This window comes from Cheilinus undulatus, linkage group 9, assembly GCF_018320785.1.
Source record: "Cheilinus undulatus linkage group 9, ASM1832078v1, whole genome shotgun sequence".
Lineage (NCBI taxonomy): Eukaryota > Metazoa > Chordata > Actinopteri > Labriformes > Labridae > Cheilinus > Cheilinus undulatus.
The window spans coordinates 18,461,840-18,485,802 of NC_054873.1; the positions used below are offsets into that span (position 1 = coordinate 18,461,840).

The window sequence follows — 23,963 nt, forward strand, 5'->3', positions numbered from 1 at the left end:
GGATGATCAGCTGTGCTCTGTTTCTTTACCAACTGCCACACTAACGATTTAAAATGTTAGGAGCAAAAAGGTGCTTTCTACTTCAGCTGGACTACTTTCTGACCAGCTGCAAATGAAGCAGTCCAGACGGTCAACCTCGCCAGACATTTTTCAGCACCACAAGAAATCTCTTGATTTCAGTCTCGTGAGATCTCATGGCATAAGACCTCTTCCCATCCCTACAGGATATGATAGTGAACCACCATGCAAACCTGCATTTTATTTAGAAGAATTACTTTGCCAGCTAGAATAATTCTTGATATCAGCAAAAATTACAGTTTTCATGAGAGTATGAAGTATGTTCATAATTTTGACTTTAATTTCCATCTCTAAGTGCAGCAAAAACATGTATTATGCTGCTTTTTTTACTCATTTTTAATCTGCAAACTGCTTTAACGCTAAATGCAGAGGGTCCACTCATTGAGACCTTCTGTTATTTTTCTAAACATGTGGCAACACCAGGCTAGAAAAAGAAACCTGGCCTTGAATTTGGGCTAGGCTTTTAATCTAAGTTTTTCTGATAGTTAAGACAGAGTCATTGACAGGCTTGATCCGAGGATTTTAAAATGATATCTTAAACTGTGTTGAACTCTTCCCCTCTTGCTTTACAACAAAACGAAGGCTCAGTCCTTTTAATCCACCTTAATGGACACTAATGGGATTTGAGGATGTCCGACTGCCATGAGTCAGGGCAAATGACTGTTCACAGTGAAAGTGAACTGTGAAAGTCAACCATTTGACTATTCATTTTGTATGTGATTTTATTTCTTTATTACATTATTTATTCCTTCAGTTACAGATACAAATTAAAGAGTTCTTATTCTTGATTTATTCTTACTAATACAGAGGATCATATACAGAGAAAAAACTAATTTTAAACAGATTTTTAAATATTTATCATTTTGGCAGTGTTTTTAAATCTTTTCTGTTTTTTTTTCATTCTCTAAACATCTTTATTTCATGATCTCAATATTAACAGAAACAGCAGACACGCTTCTGAATTTTGCTTCTCATGTGTTTCTCTTTGTGGTCAATGTTGCCGTCTTGCTGCTAAAACCAATGTTGCACAGTACCTGCAGAGTGATCATGCAATAGAGGCTTTTTTGATTGCGAAACACTCACTTCCCTCCCTCTGACAGTGTTTATGGGTTTGTTTGATTCTTGGACCTCCTGGGGTAAAGAGCAGATACCAGCAGCTACACACAAAGCCAACATGCAAGACCACACTCACAGAAAGCACTTAAAATTGTTGTTAAGCAGCTTACTTCGTTGGGGGCTGCCCACACAGAGACATCAAACATCACCTCTGGCTGTGTGCTGGTTTTTATTCAAGCACACTTCAAAAATGCATTTACACCAACTACTAAAGAGCCGGAGCATAATTTGATCAATGAAGGTCAGCAGAGGGTTTCAGATGAAGTTAAGAAACGATGAAAATATTGTCTTCATCATTGTATTGTGGTGATGCTCAGAGGAATGGAGACAAGGAAGAGGAGAGGTAAGTGTTGGAGGAAATCCCACTGTCTGCACTCAGGTAGTGGATTGCACATCTCTCACAGGAGAGAAGGCCATGCTGTTTTGGGATTACATCACAAGGATTACTGTAATACGGTCCAGATGGGCTCCTGTTGTAACAGATTAGGAAGGGTTGATTGGAGAACGGTGGGGGGGAGGGGCAAAGGTCAGGTGATGGATGGCCTCGCTTGCTCAGGGGAATGACCACCAATCCAGACGGAGCAGACAGAAATGGATCTAATGTCACTAAAATATTAACACCACCCACGTGGTAGTTATTTATGTGAGTCGATGTAGTGATTCTTAACAGTAATTCTTTTAAAAACTAAAGAAAATCTATCAAATAACAGCAGGGCTGCACAATTTATGGAAAATTGAAGTTCATGGTTTTGGAAATATGGATACATTCATTTTTTTATCCAAGACACCACATTTAACACTAACAAACAACATTAGACACATAGACTACACAGTAAAAGACTAAATATACAGGTACATCTCAAAAAATTAGAATATCATGAAAAGTTCAATATTTTTTGTCACTCTTTTCTGAAAGTGAAAACCATATATTATATAGACTTGTTACACATAGCGTGAAATATTTTAAGCCTTTATTTCTTTAGATGTTGATGATTATGGCTTACAGATAAGAAAATCCAAAATTTAGTCCCTGAAAAATTATATTTCACAAGATCGATTTAAAAAAGGATATTTTAAACAGAAATGTCAGGCTTCTGAAAAGTATGTTCATTTCTATGCCTTCAATACTTAGTTGGGCCTCCTTTTGCATGAATTACTGCATCAATGTGGCGTGGCATGGAGGCGATCAGCCTGTGGCACTGCTCAGGGGTAATGAAGCCCAGTTTGCTTTGATAGCGGCCTTCAGGTCATTTGCATTGTTGGGTCTGGTGTCTCTCATCTTCCTCTTGACAATACCCCATAGATTTGCTATGGGGTTCAGGTCAGGCCAGTTTGCTGGCCAATCAAGCACAGTAACACCATGGTCACTGAACCAGCTTTTGGTACCTTTGACAGTGTGGGCAGGTGCCAAGTCCTACTGGAAAATGAAATCAGCATCTCCATAAAGCTTGTCAACAGAAGGAATCATGAAGTGCTCTAAAGTGTCCTGGTAGATGGCTGCATTGACTGTGGACTTTAGAAAACACAGTGGACCAACACCAGCAGATGCCATGGCAGCCCAAATCATCACTGATTTGAATCATCACATATCAAATCGCAATTGCAATGTTGGGGTAAGAAATCGCAATGCGATTATTTACCAATATCGTTCAGCCCTACTCTGTATATGGGGCATGCAAACATAACCACTACACAACCAGAAACGTGATAAAACCTGCTTTTATGACGCTTTTATATTATTAGTTTTTCTTGACATGGTCAGAAAGATGATCATCCTTTTATAACTGAGGTTGTTATGGGTTACAGGAGTGTGCGGGAGTGTAATACATTGAAGTGTTCTTATTTTTCTGTCTCCTTTAATATCCATGGAGAAAGCAAAATATTAGGGGCATAATGTCATGGCTGATCTTGAATATGACTGTAAACTTAATTTTTTTCTTGTATTTGTGTAATGGCTCTTCAAAATAAAAATGGAAAAGTGTGACAATTTTTCAGCATTGATGGAATCAACAGGGGTGGAAAGTAACTAATTACATTCACTTAATTGCTGTAATTGTGAAGTTTCTTGGGGTACTTCTATTTTTTTGGGCCTCGTGTTTGGAAAAACCAGACATGACCCTAAAGGCCCTGTGTTTGAGTCTGACCATTGAACCTGAGCAGCACGTCATCCCCACTCTCCTCTTCCTGTCTCAGTCTTAAAGCCAAAAAATCCTCCTTTATAAAAGAAAACCCTACTTTGGTTCTTTCTATAATATATTTCAGCATGCCAGAAATAGAACAAATCTTCTCAGTTGCTAAGTCTGTCTTGTTTCTGCATTAACACTCCTTTAACATGCCTGGTAAACAGCCTTGTATAGACCTTAATATCAGCTGCTAATGCACGCTTCAGCATGTGTTAGTTTCAACTATGTTACAGTTGTTGTACAGTTAAATCTCTCAGCTCCAGGCGAGTTCAGCAACAAAATGCTGAGTCACTGTTGTGGCTTGAATGAAAGGCTGAAGGGTCAGGTCAGCCTTCCACATGTCAGTCACCTCCAGTTACTGATTTATCAATGAGCTTGTAGTTGAAATGTGGAAACATTCAAGACTGCAGATAGTTGTGGTTAGGAGGGTGTGTGTGAAGTGTCCAGTGTTACCTCAGAGGGAGCAGATGCAGATTTAAAGCAGAAAGAAGAGAGAGGGCCCGGATTAACAGTAATCTAACAAATAGAGGAAAAGCATGATGGGAGAATCCAGACGTTCTCAGAGCATGTGTTTTGTTTTATGTAACGCTCTTTAAGATCATGCTTTAATCCTTTGTTTTTTTTGGGAGACTTTAACTCTGAAAGGTCTCCACACTGTATTAAGTCCACAAGTCTGCTACACCAAAGTGTAGCTGCTTCACAAACATAAACATAAGGCTTCACTGGCCTCTCTATTGACCAGGGAAGCCTGAAGCCGGCTCCTTCCTATACATACTACTTATTTACACTGGGTTTCTGCCAGTTTGTTGACAATCATTGGTATTTATTCAGAGCTTATTCTGTTTGCCGAGGGTTCATTCCTGTTTTTCCAGGGTTTTGCACCATGTAGACAAGTTTTTAAATGGCAGTCTCTGTTTTTCTTAACTGTTTGTGTTTTATTTGCAGGACCTAAACAAACGTCTCTCCCTGCCGGCCGACATCCGGATACCTGACGGTTACCTGGAGAAGCTGCAGCTGAGCAGCCCGCCCTTTGACCAACCGCTGAGCCGACGCTCTCGTAGAGCTTCACTGGTGAGACAGAGGGATGGGTAGGGTTGTTGGCAGTCGAGACGGAGAGGAGAAGAGGAACGTTAGACTAGGCAAAGCATAATGAATACAGATTGTACAGAGAGTGTCCCTGCTCAAGTGTTTTTCAGCATTACACTGATTCTCTGCAAGCATCCCAGGGGCATGGCTTTGCATTTTTTTGAAAGGAAAGACTAAATTATACTTTATGTATCAGAAAGTGTAACTAGTTTTAAGATCCTTCACATACAGCTATATTAATAGTCAGTATTTCTAATCTGAGTAGTTCTTTTCAGTTCTGTATAGTTTGTAGTTATTTGCGTTTCCAAAATGAATTATGAATACCACCTTGCGTTTTCAGCATCCTCCTGTTATATTCCTACTTTTTGCCCATTTAAGCTTCCTTAGCCCCTAATGAGAATAACACAAAGCAGCATCAAATATACATAAAACCAAAAAGAGAAAATGTACTATTGAGTTTCCAGTGAATGAGGGTTAAACTATTAAACTCTGTTGTCATGAGTGATATTTCCAGCCAGCAGATTTTCCATCCTCAGGCACTTATTAACCCACTGATCATGACCTGCCCAGCAGGCAGTAGACACACAAATTTTGTTTCTCTCTGAAGAACATGGTAATTTTAAAACGGCCAGAGAGCCAGATGTTTTATCACAAAGCTGAGGGGAAAATTAATGTGGACTGAAATGATTTCACATTAGCTTTTACTAGTTTCTAGTTTGATCGTTTTTTGTTGAACTGTAGAAGTAATAAACCATTCAAGATTTTAAATTTAGGAAGACAAAAATTGAATCGGGCTTTTCCACTACAGCTACAAACTGAACCATGCCCATTTGCTTTTCCATCAACATTTTGCCTAAGCCAAGCTGCTCATGAGCAGGGCCAAAGCGAGCCAGCCCCACCTCCAAGCGCGCCCGCGCTGACGTCGAAGCGGTTCGCAGGGTGCGATTATCCAGAGGGATTTACCCCCTATGCTACTGATCACCCCCTCTCCTCAATTTTAACAACAACAACAAACAAACTCGTTCACCATTGATAAAAAAGATAAAACTATTTGCTCAGTCTTTTGAATATATTAAAGTCTTGATTTAAGTCATCTTACTGCTGGTTGCATGTCTTACGCTAGCTCGCTTGAGAACACAAGTGCAGAGTCAAGCGCCCAACTCCTTCTGTTTGTGGCAGAAATGGTCAAAACACTCCTCGTCTTGTCCCGTTACTTCCATCAGCGTCCTTCATCTAAGTCCTCAATCAACCATTGGGACATCTTCACCATGGTTTGATAAATGTTTTCCATTTTCAGTCAAGCTAACATGCTAACACTGATAGACCCCAGGTTGGGAACCAGTGGTTTAATTGGCAACAGTATGGGCTAAGTTTTATTAAACACAGGAAACGATGAAGACCTCTGAACAGCACTATAAGGAGATGAGGTTCCAGAGTTACAGTAGATTAGAATTTCTGGGAAAAGTTGAAGTCAAGTCCAAAATTGAGTTAACTTAAAGGACAGCCACAAAGCTGTTAAGAAAACTGGATTTTTTACAATGACTATAAATTTATTTTGCAGTAGGGATGCATCCTGTCTTTGTCTTTAGGACACGAATGCTTGTTGGCACTGCTGCACAGGGTAACTTAAATACCAAATTCAAATAAGATTTTAACTCTTGATTAAATCCTGAAGTTATTAGGACCATTTTTCTTTTATTTCCTTGATGTATTATTTTCATGGACACCAGATTTGACAAAGTGATGACGATGCTTAATTTTCTCACTTATGTGTTGTTACTAACAGCCTTTGTTAAAAAGCTTCCTGCTGCTGTCAACCTTGTCTGTGGAAGACAAATTCAGCTGCTTTACCTACAGCACAATAAGCAGCTTCAGTAGCTTTCATACACTTGGTTCTTTTGAAACACAATGAACCAAGGTGCATAATCACAATCCAACTCATCAAGTTTCAACCTCCCCTACACTTTTTAATGGATTTGAAGTTTCAGAAGGAGAGCTAGTACCTCAGGATAGAATGCTGAATCTCTGATGGTTTACACAAATTTACAGTTGTATCAGCTGCTCCTAATATAAAAGAACATTTTGCAGTTTAAATCAGGATTAATATAGTCATTCATAGCCACATCTGATATATATACAAAGTGGAAGAGAGACTCAAATGTTTTTCAGAGAAAAATTGAAGAGCTAAAATCTCCACATTGGCTTTGGTAAATGTACGGCACTTTCTGCCCACGCTGAAGTGAGCAGTTTTGATTTGAGAGCCAGGTTAAAAAAAAGAACCGGACACAGAGAGGCTGTCAGGAAAAAGTCTACATAATAGAAAGATAGCAGTGAGGGTGATGTTTTATTTATAAAAAGCAAGAAACAGAAGTGAGAGAGCTCACACCTTGGCCTTCGACAGTTTAATCTCATCCCCTCTGCCTGTCATGCATTCACTGTCAGCAGTCTCAGTTATTGGCTTGTGGTTTTACGGTGAATGTACATCTGTCAAAAGCAGAACAGAGAAAAATATGGAAGATGTTTGCTGCACCTGCATAAGCGCTGCATTACAGAGGAGTCTTGACTCTTAAATCCTTGGAGGGAGAAGAAGTAGAAACTTGTTTAATGCTACATGTTTGAATGATGATACAAAGATAAGGAAAAAATGCTGTCCTATTGGTTAACATCAGGTCAGGGTGTCAAACTAGACTAGAAGAAAAATTCTGACATGCTAGTGAATCGTGGTCATGGGGCATCAAGGATGTGTCATTAATTATGTCACATTACAAGACTGTTTGTTGCTCCCTAGGTGCATCATCCACCCCGACGTGACGATGAGCTCTGACGTTGCACTCAGAATGTTTATGAATTTGTGTATTAGGAGCTGGCCTTTAAGCTTTCCATTTTAACCATAGCTCCTATACTTGTTGTATTTGTTCCATTAATGTCATATATTACATCGTACATGTCTGCTATAGATGGAGCTTAAGCCATCTTTTGTTATTGCCTTCCTTGCAGAGATGCTCAGTATCCAATCAAGTTCGTGATTTTCTTATCTGTAGAAGAGGGCAAGATTCCAGCAAAAACGCTGCTCCTATTTTAAAGTAATAATTGTCCAAAATATGTCTGATAATTCTCTGTAAATTTTGTGCCAGGATCTGTTGAGTTGAATTTTATTTCATCGATGTATAAAGTCTAACAAACACGAGTTCATGGTTGCTTATTTCTTAAAATGTTAGCCACTGGCAGCTGTCTCTGTTGTTGCTGCTGAAGATTTCTTCAGGACTCAGAGTGAACTCTGAATTCACTTTATCCAACTTTTTATTGGGTTTTTAACATGATCATGTGTTTCCTCAATAACTGTTCTACTTTCTTAATTATCACAGGTTTTTTTTATTATCTTTAAAGTTGTGTTGTATTTTCACTTCTTAGCTAAGCTCTTTTTATTGAAGTATCTGTCATCTGTAGTTTGGCATTCTGACTTTTCTAATTGATTAAAGCGCGTTAGACTTTTTTCCATTGTCCGACTAACCTGATTTAAAAAGAAAACACTCCCTCCCTGTAAACAAACACATGGTAAAAGCCAAAAGCCAGCGGTCTGTTGTCACAACAGATTAGCCGTGATGTTTGTTGTGGATGCGTGACCTCTCCACACCCCTCCTCCTCCGCTGCTGGCCCGTCATAAGGATTTACCGTAGTGTCTGTAAGCTTGTCAGCGCTAATAACACCACCACCTTCATTAATGCTGCTTGTCCTTTTCTCTCCTCCAGTCAGAAATTGGATTTGGGAAGTTGGAGACTTACATCAAACTGGACAAACTGGGGGAGGTACGTAAGAGTGTGTGTGGGATTGTGTGTTCGCTGTTGACCTTGGCTGCCTCACAGGTGCTACTGTTCCCATAGTGAGTGATATAACGCATGCACGGTTTACTTTTAACTCTTCACTGACTGAGTACAGCTTCCAAAACCCCTCCTCTCACTTCCTCTTTGTAGGGTACATACGCCACCGTATTCAAAGGGAGGAGTAAACTGACTGACAACCTGGTGGCACTGAAGGAGATCAGACTGGAACACGAGGAGGGGGCACCATGCACAGCCATCAGAGAAGGTAGAAGAATTGAATTGTGAACCAAAAAACAAACTAAAATACCACATACTAAAAGAAGAACATCACCCTAAACTACCTTGAGTTAGATAGAAGGTGGATTCTAGTGGATGAGATGAGGCACCTCTCCGGTTTAGTTTAGCTCTCAGTAGGATTGGAGGATTTCATGAGATTTTAAACTAATAATTTACAAGATATATGCCACTCTAACATTTCTGCTGACTTCTTTCTATAGTCCAAAAAATATCAGTGTCATTAGTCTTTATGATAAAAGTGGAGCAGTGGTTTGAGCTGTCACCTCACAGGAAGAAGGTTTGAATCCCTATCTGAAGGGTCCTTCTGTGTGAAATTTGCATGCTTGGATGGTACTCTGGCCTTCTCCTACAGACCCAAGACCAAAGACATGCTCATTAGGTTAACTGGTGACTCTAAATTGCCTGTGGATCTGAGCATGATCACTGTTTACAAAGTGTTTTGACAAAAAGCAGAAGCACATATAAAACAAAGCATCGTAACACAACACCAGCATAAGGACACAACAAGACTAACAAAACCCCAACAACAAAAGCCACTATTGTAACCCCAGCAATACAAGACCCCAGGAGACACTTAATAAAAGCCTAAGAACATATTATATGAAGCTATGGTGAGCTCCAGCCCCTCAGCCCTCAACCACACAAGATAAGGGGTGTAGATGATGGATGATTTTAAATATTAATTGAAGGGTGTAGCAGTAGATGAGTTGCTTTTAAAGTATGCTATTTTCTGGGTAAACAGAGAGCAAATCCTAACACATGATTGCATAGTCTTTCAACAGTTATATCTCAGTGGGTATATTAGAGCATCAGGCCATGTTATTAATGCTGGTCTGAAGTTATTTATGCATGGTTGTTAAGCAAAAAGAGGCATTTGTTGTTAAAGTAAAATTATAAATAGGAAAGGGTGTCAACATTTAATAATAACGTCAACCATTGAAAACAGGAAACTGGCTATGTAGCGAGTGTAAAAATCCCACATCAACACACAAGTACAAGGTGCTTATGACCCTGAGGCACTTACCAGACTTTATACTCCAAATACTCAAATCTAAGCAAGTGTATTTGCCTAATATTTAGTCAAAATATCTATTCACAATTACTTTACACCCCATTTACTCTACAAGTCCAGATGAGCACCGTATTTCAGAATATAGAACACAAAAAATAAGGCCCGAAGAGCTTTTGTTTAAAAAAAAATGTCTGTCAGGAAGATTTAATAGAAATGTGATGTAGCGTCTAAATTACTCTCTACCTTTTTAAGTTTTTGCTGTCATTACAAGCAATTCAAGCCTTATTATTTTGCTTTTTATGGTCCTGAAATATGATTTTTACCTTGACTTGTCAGGTAAATGTGATAGATAATTAGAGTAGTTGGATGTTTTTGGAAATAGGATAGCATGGGTTTGAGTTTTTGCAGTGTGTGCTATGCAACTCCACAGTCATTTGTCTGTAAAATGTTGGTAATTATTCTCTAAATAGAGAATTAAAAGCAGTGCCCAGGAGGCAGTATAAAAAATGGGGCTGGTTTTTCTTGTTTTTTAATATGAGAATCCAATATAGGAACCTAAACACACACAGCAAGCACTCCTTTTTCTGTTGTTCTCCTAAATTTAATTGAAAGTTCAGTGGTACAAACTTGTGCCATCGATAAACAGTGAGACAGAGCACGTCTGTAGAGGACTCTTCAGACATGCATTGATAAAGAGAGAGGCAAGCATGCACAGTAGGAACAGTTTTACATTGGCCAAGAAACAGATTCAGAGACATGTATGGTTTCTGATTGTTTGTATCAGCGTAAGCATAGCTACTGAGACTTTCTTTGCATGCACACATTTAGCTTCATGAATAAAAGCCTGCTGTCTTCATTAGTGTAAATCAGAGAATCAGACAAACCAAACCAAAGAGAAAGTGATGGATGTATATGGACAATTTTTTGTGATACTCCTGAATTTTCTTTTCCTGTAGTGTCGTTACTGAAGGACCTGAAACACGCCAATATTGTGACGCTGCATGACATTGTCCACACAGACAAGTCGCTCACACTCGTCTTCGAGTACCTGGTAAGACCAGCTGATCCTCTGCCCTCTCCTTCAGTGTGGCTCATGTGTTATTCTGTGCACAGATGCTCCAATAAATTTACATTCACGTCATTGTTATTCATGAGCTTCTGCAGAGATGACAGAACATGAGCACAACAGTTCAACTCCTCTAATTATTCTCTCTCTCTCTCTCTCTCTCTCTCTCTCTCTCTCTCTCTCTCTCTCTCTCTCTCTCTCTCTCTCTCTCTCTCTCGTCCAGGACAAAGACCTGAAGCAGTACATGGATGACTGTGGGAACATCCTGAGCATGCAGAATGTCAAGGTGAGCCTCCGCAGGCAGCCTACTGGCCCGGCCAGCTTCATCAACTGTCAGTGCTTTGTGTTTACTGGTGTCTAGACAGAGAGCACTGTCATCATGCCCCCTGGTGGTCGAGTGGAGATAGTGTAGAGGCAGACAGAGACCTGATGCCTTAACCTTGAAACCTGTGTAAATTCTTTGATATTCAGTTAAATCTCCTTTTAGATGTAAATTAAACAGCACAATAAAATTAAAATTTGTCTTTTTTAGGATCAGGGGAATTTGTGTTCCTGTGAGCAGAATTTATAACATCTTTTTTTCCACCATCTAATCTAAATTTTGGAGCTATGCATGTCTTGTAATCTTGTTTTTTCCAGAACCTCTGTTTTTAACTGATTTTACACTACAGTAATATCAGCTGATCTAAAATATCTCTTTTCTCAGATCTTTTTGTTTCAGATCTTGCGAGGCTTGGCGTACTGTCACAGGCGGAAAGTTCTCCATCGAGACCTGAAGCCCCAAAATCTTCTCATCAACGACAGGGGAGAACTCAAACTGGCCGACTTTGGTAAAAACAAACTTAGCTTTTTATCAACTATTTATGTGAGTCAGGTTAAGCTTCTTTTGCCTTCAAATCATAAATAAACCATGTGGAGTAAAAGAGACACGTGTTGAAGCTACATTCACCAAAATCAAGTCTTACAAAAGACTGTAGAAGCAAACTTCCCTCCCTCCCATTCACGTCGAAGGTGGTTAAACACAACTTATTTTAAGCTTTAAGACACACTTTACTTTTCTGTACACAATTTTATTGATCTAAAACCTCTTTATCTTTAATTTTAATCATCTTTACTCATCTCAGGCAAGTTTTCTTTAATTTTAAATGTCTTTGACAATCACAAGCATCTTTATTTTTAGTCTTCTTTTGAAATCTCAAGCATCTTTACCTCTCATTTTAAACATTTTTGATGATCTCAAACAAATTTATCTCTAATTTTAAACATCTTCGATGATCTAAAATAAATATATCTTTACTTTTAAACATTCTTGATGATCTCAAAGATATTTACCTTTCACTTCAAAATCTTTGCTGATCCTAAACATCTTTTTCTTTGAATTTAAACACCTTTGATGATCTCAAAAACCTTCATCTTTAATTTTCAAACATCCTTAATGAAGATCTCAAAAATATTTATCTGTCATTTCAAAAATCTTTGCTGATCCTAAACATATTTATCTTAAATTTTAAATATCTTTGCTGATCCTAAACATCTCTATCTTTCATTTTAAACATCTTTGATGTTCTCAGATACTTCTACGGTGAATGTGAGATATCTTTGATTATCTCAAACCTCTTTATTTCCAGACATCTCATTTTAAATCTCAAATATCATAACTTTTATGCATCTTCATCATCAACTCTCAGCCAGATGTTCTCAAATATTACTGGTTAAACTGAAGGCTGCTCCAACCCAATCCAAGTCATAAAGCCTATTGTGTAATTTTATTCAGGTCCATTTATTTTAAAAATATATAGGTCAGTCACCCCACATTTTCAGAGCTGCAGATCTTATAGTACGAATACTGAGTGATAGCTGTAGACATCATTTATTAACTGAAACTAAACATTGGACATTTTGGACTATAATCTTTGTGTTTAATTCTCGTTAGTCTCTGCCAAATGTGACTCTTGGATCTGTTTTAATTTCTCGTTTCTGCTCCACAGGCCTGGCGAGGGCCAAGTCGGTGCCCACTAAAACATACTCTAACGAGGTGGTAACGCTCTGGTATCGGCCTCCTGATGTGCTGCTGGGCTCCTCTGAGTATTCCACACAGATCGACATGTGGTGAGTGGGAATGCTCTACAGGGGTGATTACAACAGTTTGAAAACACTGAACAGACCCCTGGCTTCTCTCTTTGTTTTGTGTCTCAATAGTGCTGTGAAGATGCAAAAGCAAGTAGGATCCTTAAGGAGAAATAATTTCTGTCATTAGCTGGTCATTTTTGTTTAATTGGAGAGCCAGTTCCAGCTCGGTTGGTAGATCAGAGACTAAACTCCTTATAACACTGGGGCTGAATCTCCTTTCAGCCTTTGCCCATACCACTTCCCACTACCCCTTGCTTGTTTGTTTCTAGGGTGTCCTGATTTCTGTTGGAAAGGGCAAACAGAGTGTCTACAGGGTCTGAAAAATTATTAAAAGATGATTAATCAGTTTAGCAGAAATCAAGACTTTTAGAAAGTCTTCAATGCAAGACTATAAGGTTTTTAATTTTGTAGCTGTTCTCATATCTGTATCAGCAGATATTAGTCTAAAACGTGAATCATCAGTATCAGCAGATGTGAACATTTCTGCAGATATTTACAGATTATGTTTTGGCTATCAAAATCGACCTATATCAGCTGTAAATATTTGGTATACGAACAAACAAATCAGTTGAGTTTAAGGCTGGATCAATAGGCCTGCTTGAGCTTTGATTCATCATCATTTCTTGCACTCTAAAGTGGGTTAAAGTATTGGAATTATGTCATCCCCAAACTTTAAATTGTGTTTTTTAAGGATTGAAGTGTTAGATCTGAACTATATTTGAATGTAGGTAGCGATCTCGGTATCAGCTAAAATATTTTGTAAATATTGGTATCAGATATTGGCAAAAATCAGATCTTGTGCATCCCTAATTCTGATGCAGCTCAACCTGATCTGACGTCAGTCTGCTCGCTTGTTTATGTTCTGGCCCACTGAGCTATCAGAGCATCATTAAAGCTCTGCTGTTAGCTAGCAAGTTAACAATGTGATCGAGTGATATGTGAATCTAAACAATAGGTAAATGCAAGGTTTCTGAAAAGTGGTTGGAGGAGAAGGTGTTGGAACCGAGGCTGATTCTTTTTAAAAAACATTTAGAACTTTGCAAATAGAAAAGCTTTTGTCTAACACAAGCAGAGAGCCTGATAATGTTAGCACTGCTAGCATCTCAAAGAAAGCCTCCTTTGACTACTACTATAACAAATACTATCTACATTTTCCTGACTATGGTGTGACTTTTTTATCTTACAATCTGCATTAAACATGCACATAACTGACACCAATGTAACTGGTTAGAAATTGAAGATGTAATGGGGTCTTAAAATATATTGCTAGGGTCTTGAAAAAGGTCTTAAATAGTATTAAATGTAATGTCAGAATTTCCTTATATACCCAGGCTGAAGATCTTCTTTATTTTAAACAAAAATTAAAAACCATCGCCTGTAGTCTAAATGTCCGGTTAAATTGTCTAGTCTGATTATGTAAATGACTTCAAAGCCTACTGATTAGGGGAGTCCCGATCTGCATTTTTTGCCTCAGATCCCGATCTGATTTTTACCTCCGCCAAGGAGGTTATATGATCGGGTGGGTTTGTTTGTTCGTTTGTTAGTTTGTTTGCAACATAACTCAAAAAGTCAAAGACGGATTCTCTTGAAATTCTCAGGAAATGTCAGAAACGGCATAAATAAGAACTGATTAGATATTGGGAGTGATCCAGATCACCGTCTGGATCAAGGAATCTTTTAAAGGATTCTTTACTATTGGGAGATAGGGCTAATGGCAGAGGTCTGCACTGTTACCACTTTACACCAGGAGATGGCGGACATGAGTAACTTCAATCCCAGCAGCATGTTTTTGGTGCTGGAGAGAAAGACAGTGAATTGTAGCGAGAATACTGACAATGCTGGGAGGAATAGAGGAATATCCACCCTCTGGCATGACTTTCAGTCGTCCAGTGAGACCATGAGTGCTTCCGCCATGACAGTCCACAGGTAGCAAAGGCAGTGTTTTGCCTCACCGTGTTTCCACCCCACCAGGGAGGGAGTAATTGGCAAATTAGATTTTGGGAGTGATCCGGATCACCGTCTGGATCCAGGAATGTGTTTTAAAGGATTCTTCACTATTTGGAGATAGGGCTAATGGCAGAGGTCTGCGCTTTCTGAGTGCTTTTCTAGTTAATATTGAGCATCTACCGATTCTAAGTCCCAGTCCTATACTCATATTGGCTTAGATTACAGTTTTAATGTTTTTTTTTCTTTTTACCAAAATAACATACGTAAACAGATAAAGTACTAGACATCCCAAGTGAATTCCGTATTAATTAGTACAGCTAACATTGTGATGATGATTCAGGAACTTGAAGTGTTGTCCTTTTTGTATGGGAAGATTTCACCACTAGCCCACAGGGCAAGTAGCCACTATAAAAGAGGGGTAGGGGTAAAAATTAGAAATGGGGTTGGACAGGTTAGACACAGTTCTGATGCTCAGTCTGGTGTCATCTCTCACTCTCTCCCTAGATTTTCTTTTTCTCTATCTGTGGTTGTAAGTCTTTATCTTCTTGGGTGATTTGTGGAATAATCCAAGATATTTGGTACCTAATACCAGCTGATAGATGCAGCACAGTGAAGAGGTTTTTCTGTTCTCAGCCATACACAAAACTCTTGAAAATATCCTGAAATGTGTGAATGTAAATAGTTATTGTCACCCTCGGTTACCTTGACGTTTTCCTGCCAATGCCTTGGCAAAATTTCAGTGTAAAGTTGCCATGTTGTATGAAAGCAGGAAATATTCAGAAAACTTTGCTGTAAGCGAAGTGGGGTGAAATGTATTGCGACCGGTGTCATTGTAACTGGTCTCTGCTGCCAACTGTGTCCTTAATTGCTTCTTTACTGACACTACGAGCAGGGTCAGTTGCACAAAGCACTTTTTAAAGGCAAACCCTGTCATTATAGCTTTGATGCTTTTCTTATTTTTTCTCTGCTTCGTGTTTTTTGCAAAGTCCTATCCTCTGAGCTAGGATCCGACAGGGAAAGTCTCCTGCTGTGATGCAAGTCAGGAAGATTTTTGTGCAGCCTGCTTGAAATTCTCTAGAAATTTTCAGGAATGCATGTGTGAAAATCAGGACATCCCTGCCTCTCCTTTTAGTGTTTCACTCATCTTGGCTGGTAATTAGGGGAGTTTAATTCCAGATATTATGATTAAAGAAGAACAGTGGGTGTGTTGAGTTGAATCCTCAGGTCTGATCTCTCCTGTCCGTCTCTCCTGTCAGGGGTGTGGGCTGTATATTCTACGAGATGGCTGCCGGCAGACCCCTGTTCCCCGGCTCTACAGTGGAGGACGAGCTGCACCTCATCTTCAGGCTGCTAGGTCAGTGCTGCCCCCTGCTGCCAGGGACGCACACATACTTTTTTTTATTTTTTAATATGATCCTCTAATCGTATTAACCCTGGCATGTAGCCCCCCTGCCGCAGCATGTAAAAGCCCCTCCAGCTGCCCTGACTGTAACAGGAGTGATTGAATGTCCCTCCACAGGCACTCCCACAGAAGACAGCTGGCCTGGAATCTCCTCCATCGACGAGTTCAAGTCCTACAAGTTCCCCAAGTACAAGGCCCAGCCGCTCATTAACCACGCACCAAGGTAGGACATCTGCTTTTTATTCCCATCTTTATGAGGTTATTCAGATATTTATAAGGTCATTAAACACATTTCTAGATGCTAACTCCACTTTCTTGTTAGCCCTCTAATCATTGAAGATGGATATGAGTTTCAGCACAGAGAGAGGTATAAAACAAGAGCTGTGTCTGCATATAGAGCTTTTTAGGTTTTTAGATTCAGACTTTAGTGTTTTTGGTTTGTTTAGTTAGTGTGCGAGTGTGCGCTCTCTGTCACTTCCTGTAAGGAAATCCTGTGGAATAGTTGACTGAGTTTCCTTCCTTACACTCAGCAGCATCTGTGCGTCACCCCCATCTCTGCTGACCCCTCTCTCTCTCTCTCCTGCCTGTCTTTTTTTCTCTCCAGGTTGGACACTGATGGCATCGACCTGCTGATGTCATTTCTAAAAGTGAGTGTCAGTAAATCTGCCAGGCATGTTCGGGATGTTAAAAGCAGCGTGACACATTTAGCGGCTATGTTAGGCCTGTATTTTTGGAATGAAAGCGCACCGAGGCATTGCAGAACATTCACAAGCGATCACACATTGTTGACCTAATTCATCGGCCGTCCATTAATCACTTCTTTCTTTCTTTAACTTCGTTGTATTTCAGTACGAGTCGAAAAAGAGGACCTCTGCTGATGAAGCGATGAGACAGCCGTACTTCAGGAGCCTGGGGCCACGCGTGCACACACTGCCAGAGAGTGAGTAATGAAATGGCAGCGCAGTAACGCAGACTTGGCAGGCTCCTCTAGGTACAGCTTGAAGGATATTGCAGCGTACAGTCAGGATCAGTTTCAGCTTCATAACAAAGACACTGTTCTCCTGGCAAGATGGGATGTCTGCTGCACTGACTGACTCTCTCTCTCTCTGTCTGGCAGACATATCCATATTCACACTGAAGGAGGTCCAGCTGCAGAGAGATCCCGGCTACCGGAACTCAACTTACCCTGAGTCAGGTGAGGAACAATGCAAGAAAATATACTTTGATTGGTTTTATTTTTAACTCGGAAAGAGAGGTTCTCAAAACCAGAATGTCTCCCGAGTGAATGTAGGCAGATCTAAGTTTTTAAGGTGAGAGGAAAGTAGTACAATAGGCCTCTCTAGATTATGGTTTAATGTGAAGTATATACAATTCTTGTAGTTTTATCAGCTTAGAATAAGCCTTTTATTCATAAATTGAGAGGGTCCCCTCCATCCACGTTGCATTTTGCACATTTTCTTCAGTACCATAGGAAAGACCAAATAACAAAAACATTTTTTGAGTACCACTGGTTGCCATGCTTACTATGAGAAAAGTGAGCATTGCAATCTAGAATAAGACTTTAAGATTTTGCTGATATTCCTAATTTTACACACTGCAACTTAAAATTTGCCAGAAATCATCAAGTAGGGTGTTTATGACAAAAAAACCTGTCTTTGTCCTATACCCTTTGACATTTCTTAAACGGTGCATTAAATCATAAAATTCAGTCCTGGTCCAGTGTACCAAGAAATCTCACACGCCTTTCAATTTTGCATAAATGAAATTACTTTTTCTCAGAAAAAAGTATTAATTTGATTATTTTTTAAAGTGTGTATCATCCCTAAGTTAGCTATGGCTATTTGGCACGGCCTATGTACTGACACTTCAGCAGCTGAAGCAGAGGACTTTCAACCAATTTCTGTTTTTGTGTTCCTATCATTCATTCATTCATAGACAATACAAACATTTATGTAGTCTCAGTAATGTCACCCATTGGTTCTTTTGGGAATCTTATTAATGGCAGTCGCCATATTGGAAATTATAACTCCAACTAACTTTCAGTTAGGTTATGAACAGGCTGGAGGTGAGGCATACCTTTGGTCCCCTAGACCAATGGTTCCTGGTCTAGCCTCAGGACCCATCAATATCTTGGATGACAAATCAGGACCCAAATTTCCAAAAATGTTCACCAGGGCACATTTAGTTAATAAAAATGTTGCACTTAAGATCTTGGATGGCACAGAACAAGATACAGGAAAAAACAGACATGTTTTACACCCCACTCTTTTCCATAAAAACATGTACATTTTAGCCGATTTTCCAGAGATCTTGAGAAATTATGTCATTAACATGGTAAAAGCAGCTCTTTTATTGAAACAATTAAAGACAACAAAATGAGACAACTGAGTTGAAATATTGATAAAAAAAAATTTGACCCATTATCACAGTAAAAGAGTTAAATAAATGGTATGGTTGCATGTTGGTCATAGACTTTTGCCACCATTTTTTTCTAAACACACATTCACGACCCCCACGAAAACTGCTCCACAATCCACTTTTGGGTCCTGACCCACCAGTTGAGAACCATGGCCTTAGACTACAACTACAACACTCCCACCCATCAGTCAACACACTCAAAATCCTGATTGTTAAGGATGCACAATATTGCATCACAGTATAATTATTCATCATCATTCCTTCCATTCCTTCCACAAAGTGTGTTTCAAAGACTGAAATTTGGTTTTTTTTTTTGGTCCTTAAAATTTTGTTTAAAATGCCTCTTTAGGTAATACAGCTTCTTCCCACCACCACAGACATGCTTGTTAGGTTAATTGGTGACTCTAAATTGCCCGTAGGTGTGATTGTGAGCGTGCCTGGATGTTTGTCAGCCAATCCAGGGTGTACCCCGCCTCTTGCCCTATGACAGCTGGGAAAGGCTCCAGCCCCCTGCAACCCCGGATGGGATAAGGGGTGTAGAAAACGCATGGATGGATGGATGAATGTTTAAAATGTCCTCATTCTCAAACTTTAAGTGGTGTGTTTCAAGTACTGTGGTTTTAGGTCTCAACTACATTTAAATATTGGTATATCAGGATCAGTGTCAGCTAAAAAAACAACTCTTAGCCTTTATATCATCAATATGGGTGTGTTCTAAAGACAAAATCACTCCATACAGATTTTACCAGTAAGGAAATGATCTTTGGAGACTAAAACTGAACCAAGCTGTAAATGTGTTTATCTCTGATGTAAAAAATGAACATTTGGGGCATCAGTTAAGCTCTGCTGGCTGAATAGGTGCACCTACAGTATTAAAATGTTACATTCCTCAGCGTCCTGGGCTGTTTGGTGCCCGTCATCCCCTGCTTTCTCTTCCTGTTTCCTGTCTCTCTTCAGACATCCTATCAAATAAAGGCCAAAAAAACCCAAACTATCTTTTTGGGTTCTTTTCACTAAACAGCTAATATGAGTGTTAATGACATTTATTATCTTGAGGAGCAAACCAAGCTGCTGTTTTTCTGCATTGGCTTACTTTTCCAACACTGCTTGATATCATCTCAAAAGTAAAACCACAGACATAATCAGATTTTTAGATCGGTTCATAGTGTCAGTAAAGTCTAAACATCCGCAAAGTACTTAAAAACAAAGATAAAACAGATGCCGCTTTGTGATAAGAATGTGCTCAAGAGTCATCCTGATTGATGTTTTCATCAGGATCACAGATATCCAGTGATATCTATCTGCACAGTCTTGCATGGCAAGGCTACTTGTGTGTAATGAAGTATTTTGTTATGGTACCTATTTGTCAAATGTAAACAACTCAAGGCCTAAAATATTGGCTGACACTGGATCCCTAACTGTGTAACTCCTTACTACGATGTTACACACTACATACTCACAGCATTATCCTGTATCTGCTTCTGTCTGAAATCTTGTGCTGTAAACATCAAAAATGAGCTACACTGAGGAAAGAGGGATACATGTCTCACTAAGAAACATGGTCATAGTCAGACTTGGAGATCAAGTGAAGTTTCCATCAAGACTATCAATAAAACTACTATAAAATAAAGATATTATTTTATTGCTCAAAGGATTGTATTTTACTTTTTATAGTCTTATTATATTGTGTTTTATTGTCTTATTTCCTCCATGTGCTGTAGTGTTTGTGTTTGGCTATCTGAAATTTCAGCCTTTTATTTATAACATATTTAGTTTTTAAAGCCTCACTCCACATGGATTATGAGGCGGGGTTGCTCATATTTTTTAAAGTTACTCATCATTTACAGCCTCATTTCCCAAAAAGTTTGACCTCATGACAAATAATCAAATACAGAATGGGTTTTACAAAATGTTGAAACCCCTTATTTAATGAAATATATTACAAAGACAACAAGTTGAACGTTGAAAATTAGGAATTTAGTTGTTTTTTGGAGAAATGTTTGTCTCTAATGCTGGGAACGATGCTGTAAGAGTTTGTGATGGTACAGATTGGTAAATATCGTCAAATTTTGAAATTAAGTTATAAACAGTACTTTCAGAAAGTATTTTGACTTTTTTCAACGCTGTTATGCTGCAGCCTGATGCTACAGTCAATCATTTTTATTCTCATTAATCTACACTCATACACTACATCAGTATTATCTCAGGTGCCTCCCATTTCTCCTGACTGTTGCTGACATGTTTCTACACCTTGATTGGTCATGATTTAGAAAGGCATACACCTCTCTGTAGAAGGCCTCACAGCTGACCATGCTTAGCAGAGCAATAATAAGCCAAGAGGTTAAAGGAACTGCCTGCAGAGCCCAGAGATGGGATTGCTGCAAGACACATATCTGTTGAAGGCTACAAAAACATTTTTGATGCACTGAAGGTTCCCAAGAGCAGTTTAACTCCAAATGGACTTTTGTGTTTTTTGCACTGAGGGAAAGGCTTCAGTCTATTCACTCTACCATATGCCCACATCGCCACAGTGATGGTTGTCCTTCTGGACAGGATCTCTCGAGCTCAGTCACAGTGACTATCATGTTCTTTGTCATCTCTCTTACTAAGGCCCCTCTGCTTCGATTGCTCTGGTTTGCAGGCCGGCCAGCTCTTGGAAGAGTCTTGGTTGTGCAAAACTTCCATTTAAAAATCATGGAGGCCACTGTGTTGTTAGACGCCCTCAGTGCAGCAAAATGTTTTCGTAGCCTTCCTCAGATGCTAGATCCGTGCTCTGCAACAATTCTGTCTGAGCTCTGCAGGCAGTTTGACCTCATGGTTTGGTTTTTGCTCTGCTATGCATTGTCAGCTCCAAATCATGTCCAATCACTTTAGTTTACCACAGGTTGACTCCAATTAAAGTGTGGAAACATCTCAGCAAAGATCCAGAGACATGGGAGGAACCTGAGATAAAAGTGTTGAAGTGTTTTGTGAAGGATCTGAATGCTTATGTTAATGTGGTGTTTCAGTTTTGCAAAAAAATCTTAAATTCTGTTTTCACTTTGTCATGATGGAGCTCTGAGTGTAGATTAATGGGGAAAAAAAAACTTTTTTTTTTCAGCTGTAGCATCAGGTTACAATGTAACAGAATTTTTCAAAAAGTGAAGGGTGTCTAAATGCCTTCTAAATGTACTTTAATTTAAAACATCATACATTTAATCTGTTATTTTGTTGATAAGCCATCTTTGTGATATGTTTTAGTGAATATGAGGACAAATCATTCCATTGTTTACATTTTACACAATGTCCTAACTTTTTTGGAAGTTTTATTTAAAGTGCATTGTCTTTAAAAACGATTTTCTTGTCTTGAAAGTGTGAAGCAGAGGAAGCCTGATTGTTTAATGATCACTAACTTGGCACACTTTATTATGTGTAAAAATGTAAACAAATCAACTCAAACAAAACTGGGCTGAAAGATGCATCAAAAGTAAATCTCACTAAATCCATGACTGATTTATCCTGTACATAACTGTTATTGGAAAGGCCACAAAAACAGAATAAGTAACATTTTTCACTCTCTCCCTTCAGGCAACGGAAAGAGCAGAAGACAAAGCATGCTGTTTTAGATTTTCTGGACTGTATTTTTTTATTTGGGAAGGATCTCCTTGCTGTACAGTAACCTGAGATGGATGTTGGCGCTGAGCATCATCATCATCATCATCACTCCTCAGAAATGACTTGGGGAAACTCGTCCACAGTGCGGCCTCCCCCCCTCCCCCCTGCTCGCCAGGTTTGGCCTGAGGCGGGCCCAAAAGAGACATTTATATACTGTACATCTATATTTATTGAGAAGAGAATTTGCTGCTAAATACAACTACTGTCTAGAATTCTAACTGGCTCTGTCACTTTAATGAGTACATGCAATGTGTATAGTTTTTTTTCTTTGAAGTGGTGGTATTTTTAGTGATCTTTTTTGTCATTATTTCCATTTTCATACGAACAAAAGTGCACCTCAAAGCTCCTTGGCGTGTGTGGGCGTGTGAGATGCACAGAGGGATGTCTCTGTAGCTATAAGGTTTGATTTTCTGTCTCTGTTGCCACTTTGCTGCACACATAATACACAACCATTTTTTTCTGAAGGTTTCTGAGGCCAGATTTGACGCAACTGATCATTTTATCCTAACTGGAGGCTCTCATGAGAGCTGTGCGTTCCTGTCAGATGCAGGCGTATCATTCCAGGATGCTGCGGTCTCTTGTTGTGACCAATGAACAAATGCAAGGAGTAGGGGGAAAAAAGCAATGTAGGATTATTAACAAGGGCATTACAGGATTAGTTCTGCCTCCTAAATTCTTCAGAAGAGATTAAACTGCCGTGAACAACCGTCTCATCCTTTCCCACCTCAATCTGACGCGTGATCTGCTGCGGTCTGTTACAAAGACAAGGTTCCAGGTGTCTGCCACTCTGCCTTTGCGAATTACAGATGTGTTCTCCCTTCTGTCATTCCCATCTCCCATCATCTGTAAAAATGGATCCTTTTTCCTTTTTGGACTGCCTCCATCATTGTGTTGCATGCCTGCTCTGTTGTATGAGGAAGCACACAGCCACTGAACTCCTGATTCAGGGAGCACTAGCTATAGTCCTGCCCCTAGTGAATATGAGTCAAAGTCTATTTAACAGTGTTACCAGAGATGTTTTGTATGATATTCTTTAACTTTATTTGTGGATCATTGTTATTGGTGTGGGATTTCATTGCAGATACCCTCCCATATTTGAGCTTTTTCCAGAGTAAAGAAAATAAAATCTAAAGTTTAAACAGAAATATTTTGCATTGTTTTTTTCTTCTTTTTCTATGTCGATTGGGAAATGGTGAATCCAACATTTATAATGCATCAAATAGAATCATTAAACAAGAATACACTGTTTATAAATCATTGCGTTTGGTTGCATTAGGTACTTAATAGTTTTAGGTCCATTAGCCTCAGGAGATGCGGGTCCCTTTAAGGAGACCCACCAGAGCCCCAGCACAGAAGATAGGCAATAATGGCTAATGAAGCAGTTTTTTAAGTCTAGTTTTTGAATGTTTTGCTTTTGTAAGATGACTTCAGAGAGACGTGAAAGTGGGGGTTAGGGAAGGTGTACACTCCATGACCCACTAGGGCAAACATGGACTGCAGCCTCTATACAGCGCCTATACAAAGTATTCACCCCCTTTGATGTTTTTCCCTTTTATTGATTTTAAAAATCAATCAAGGTCAAAATAATTTGGCTTTAAAAAAAGTTCTTGAAAGTCAAAGTGAAAACAGATTTTTACAAAGTAGTGTCAATTTAAAAAAATATGTAAGGTAAAATAAGCGATTTCATAAATATTCACCCCTTTGAAGCAGTCGACCTTATTTAGCAGAGTTCCAGCCAACTGATGCTAGTAGT

General features: G+C 39.2%; 1 protein-coding gene across 3 annotated transcripts in view; it reads left to right on the forward strand.

Moving 5' to 3' along the window:
* The window catches only part of LOC121514640 (cyclin-dependent kinase 17-like), a 65,850-nt gene extending 42,477 nt beyond the window's left edge, over nt 1-23,373 (forward strand). For 2 of the 3 annotated variants that reach the window (XM_041794852.1, XM_041794851.1), the window contains 13 exons: nt 4,323-4,448; nt 8,213-8,269; nt 8,435-8,549; nt 10,550-10,644; nt 10,883-10,945; nt 11,366-11,489; nt 12,648-12,768; nt 15,993-16,090; nt 16,256-16,361; nt 16,743-16,785; nt 16,988-17,078; nt 17,256-17,333; nt 22,124-23,372. In XM_041794852.1, the coding sequence (XP_041650786.1) occupies nt 4,323-4,448; nt 8,213-8,269; nt 8,435-8,549; nt 10,550-10,644; nt 10,883-10,945; nt 11,366-11,489; nt 12,648-12,768; nt 15,993-16,090; nt 16,256-16,361; nt 16,743-16,785; nt 16,988-17,078; nt 17,256-17,333; nt 22,124-22,161 (1,155 nt within the window). In that variant the 3' untranslated portion in view covers nt 22,162-23,372. Of the gene's footprint in view, nt 1-4,322; nt 4,449-8,212; nt 8,270-8,434; nt 8,550-10,549; nt 10,645-10,882; nt 10,946-11,365; nt 11,490-12,647; nt 12,769-15,992; nt 16,091-16,255; nt 16,362-16,742; nt 16,786-16,987; nt 17,079-17,255; nt 17,334-22,123 lie in introns of all 3 variants that reach the window. The other variant, XM_041794849.1, reaches the window with a different exon arrangement.
* Nucleotides 23,374-23,963: the final 590 nt, after the last annotated feature.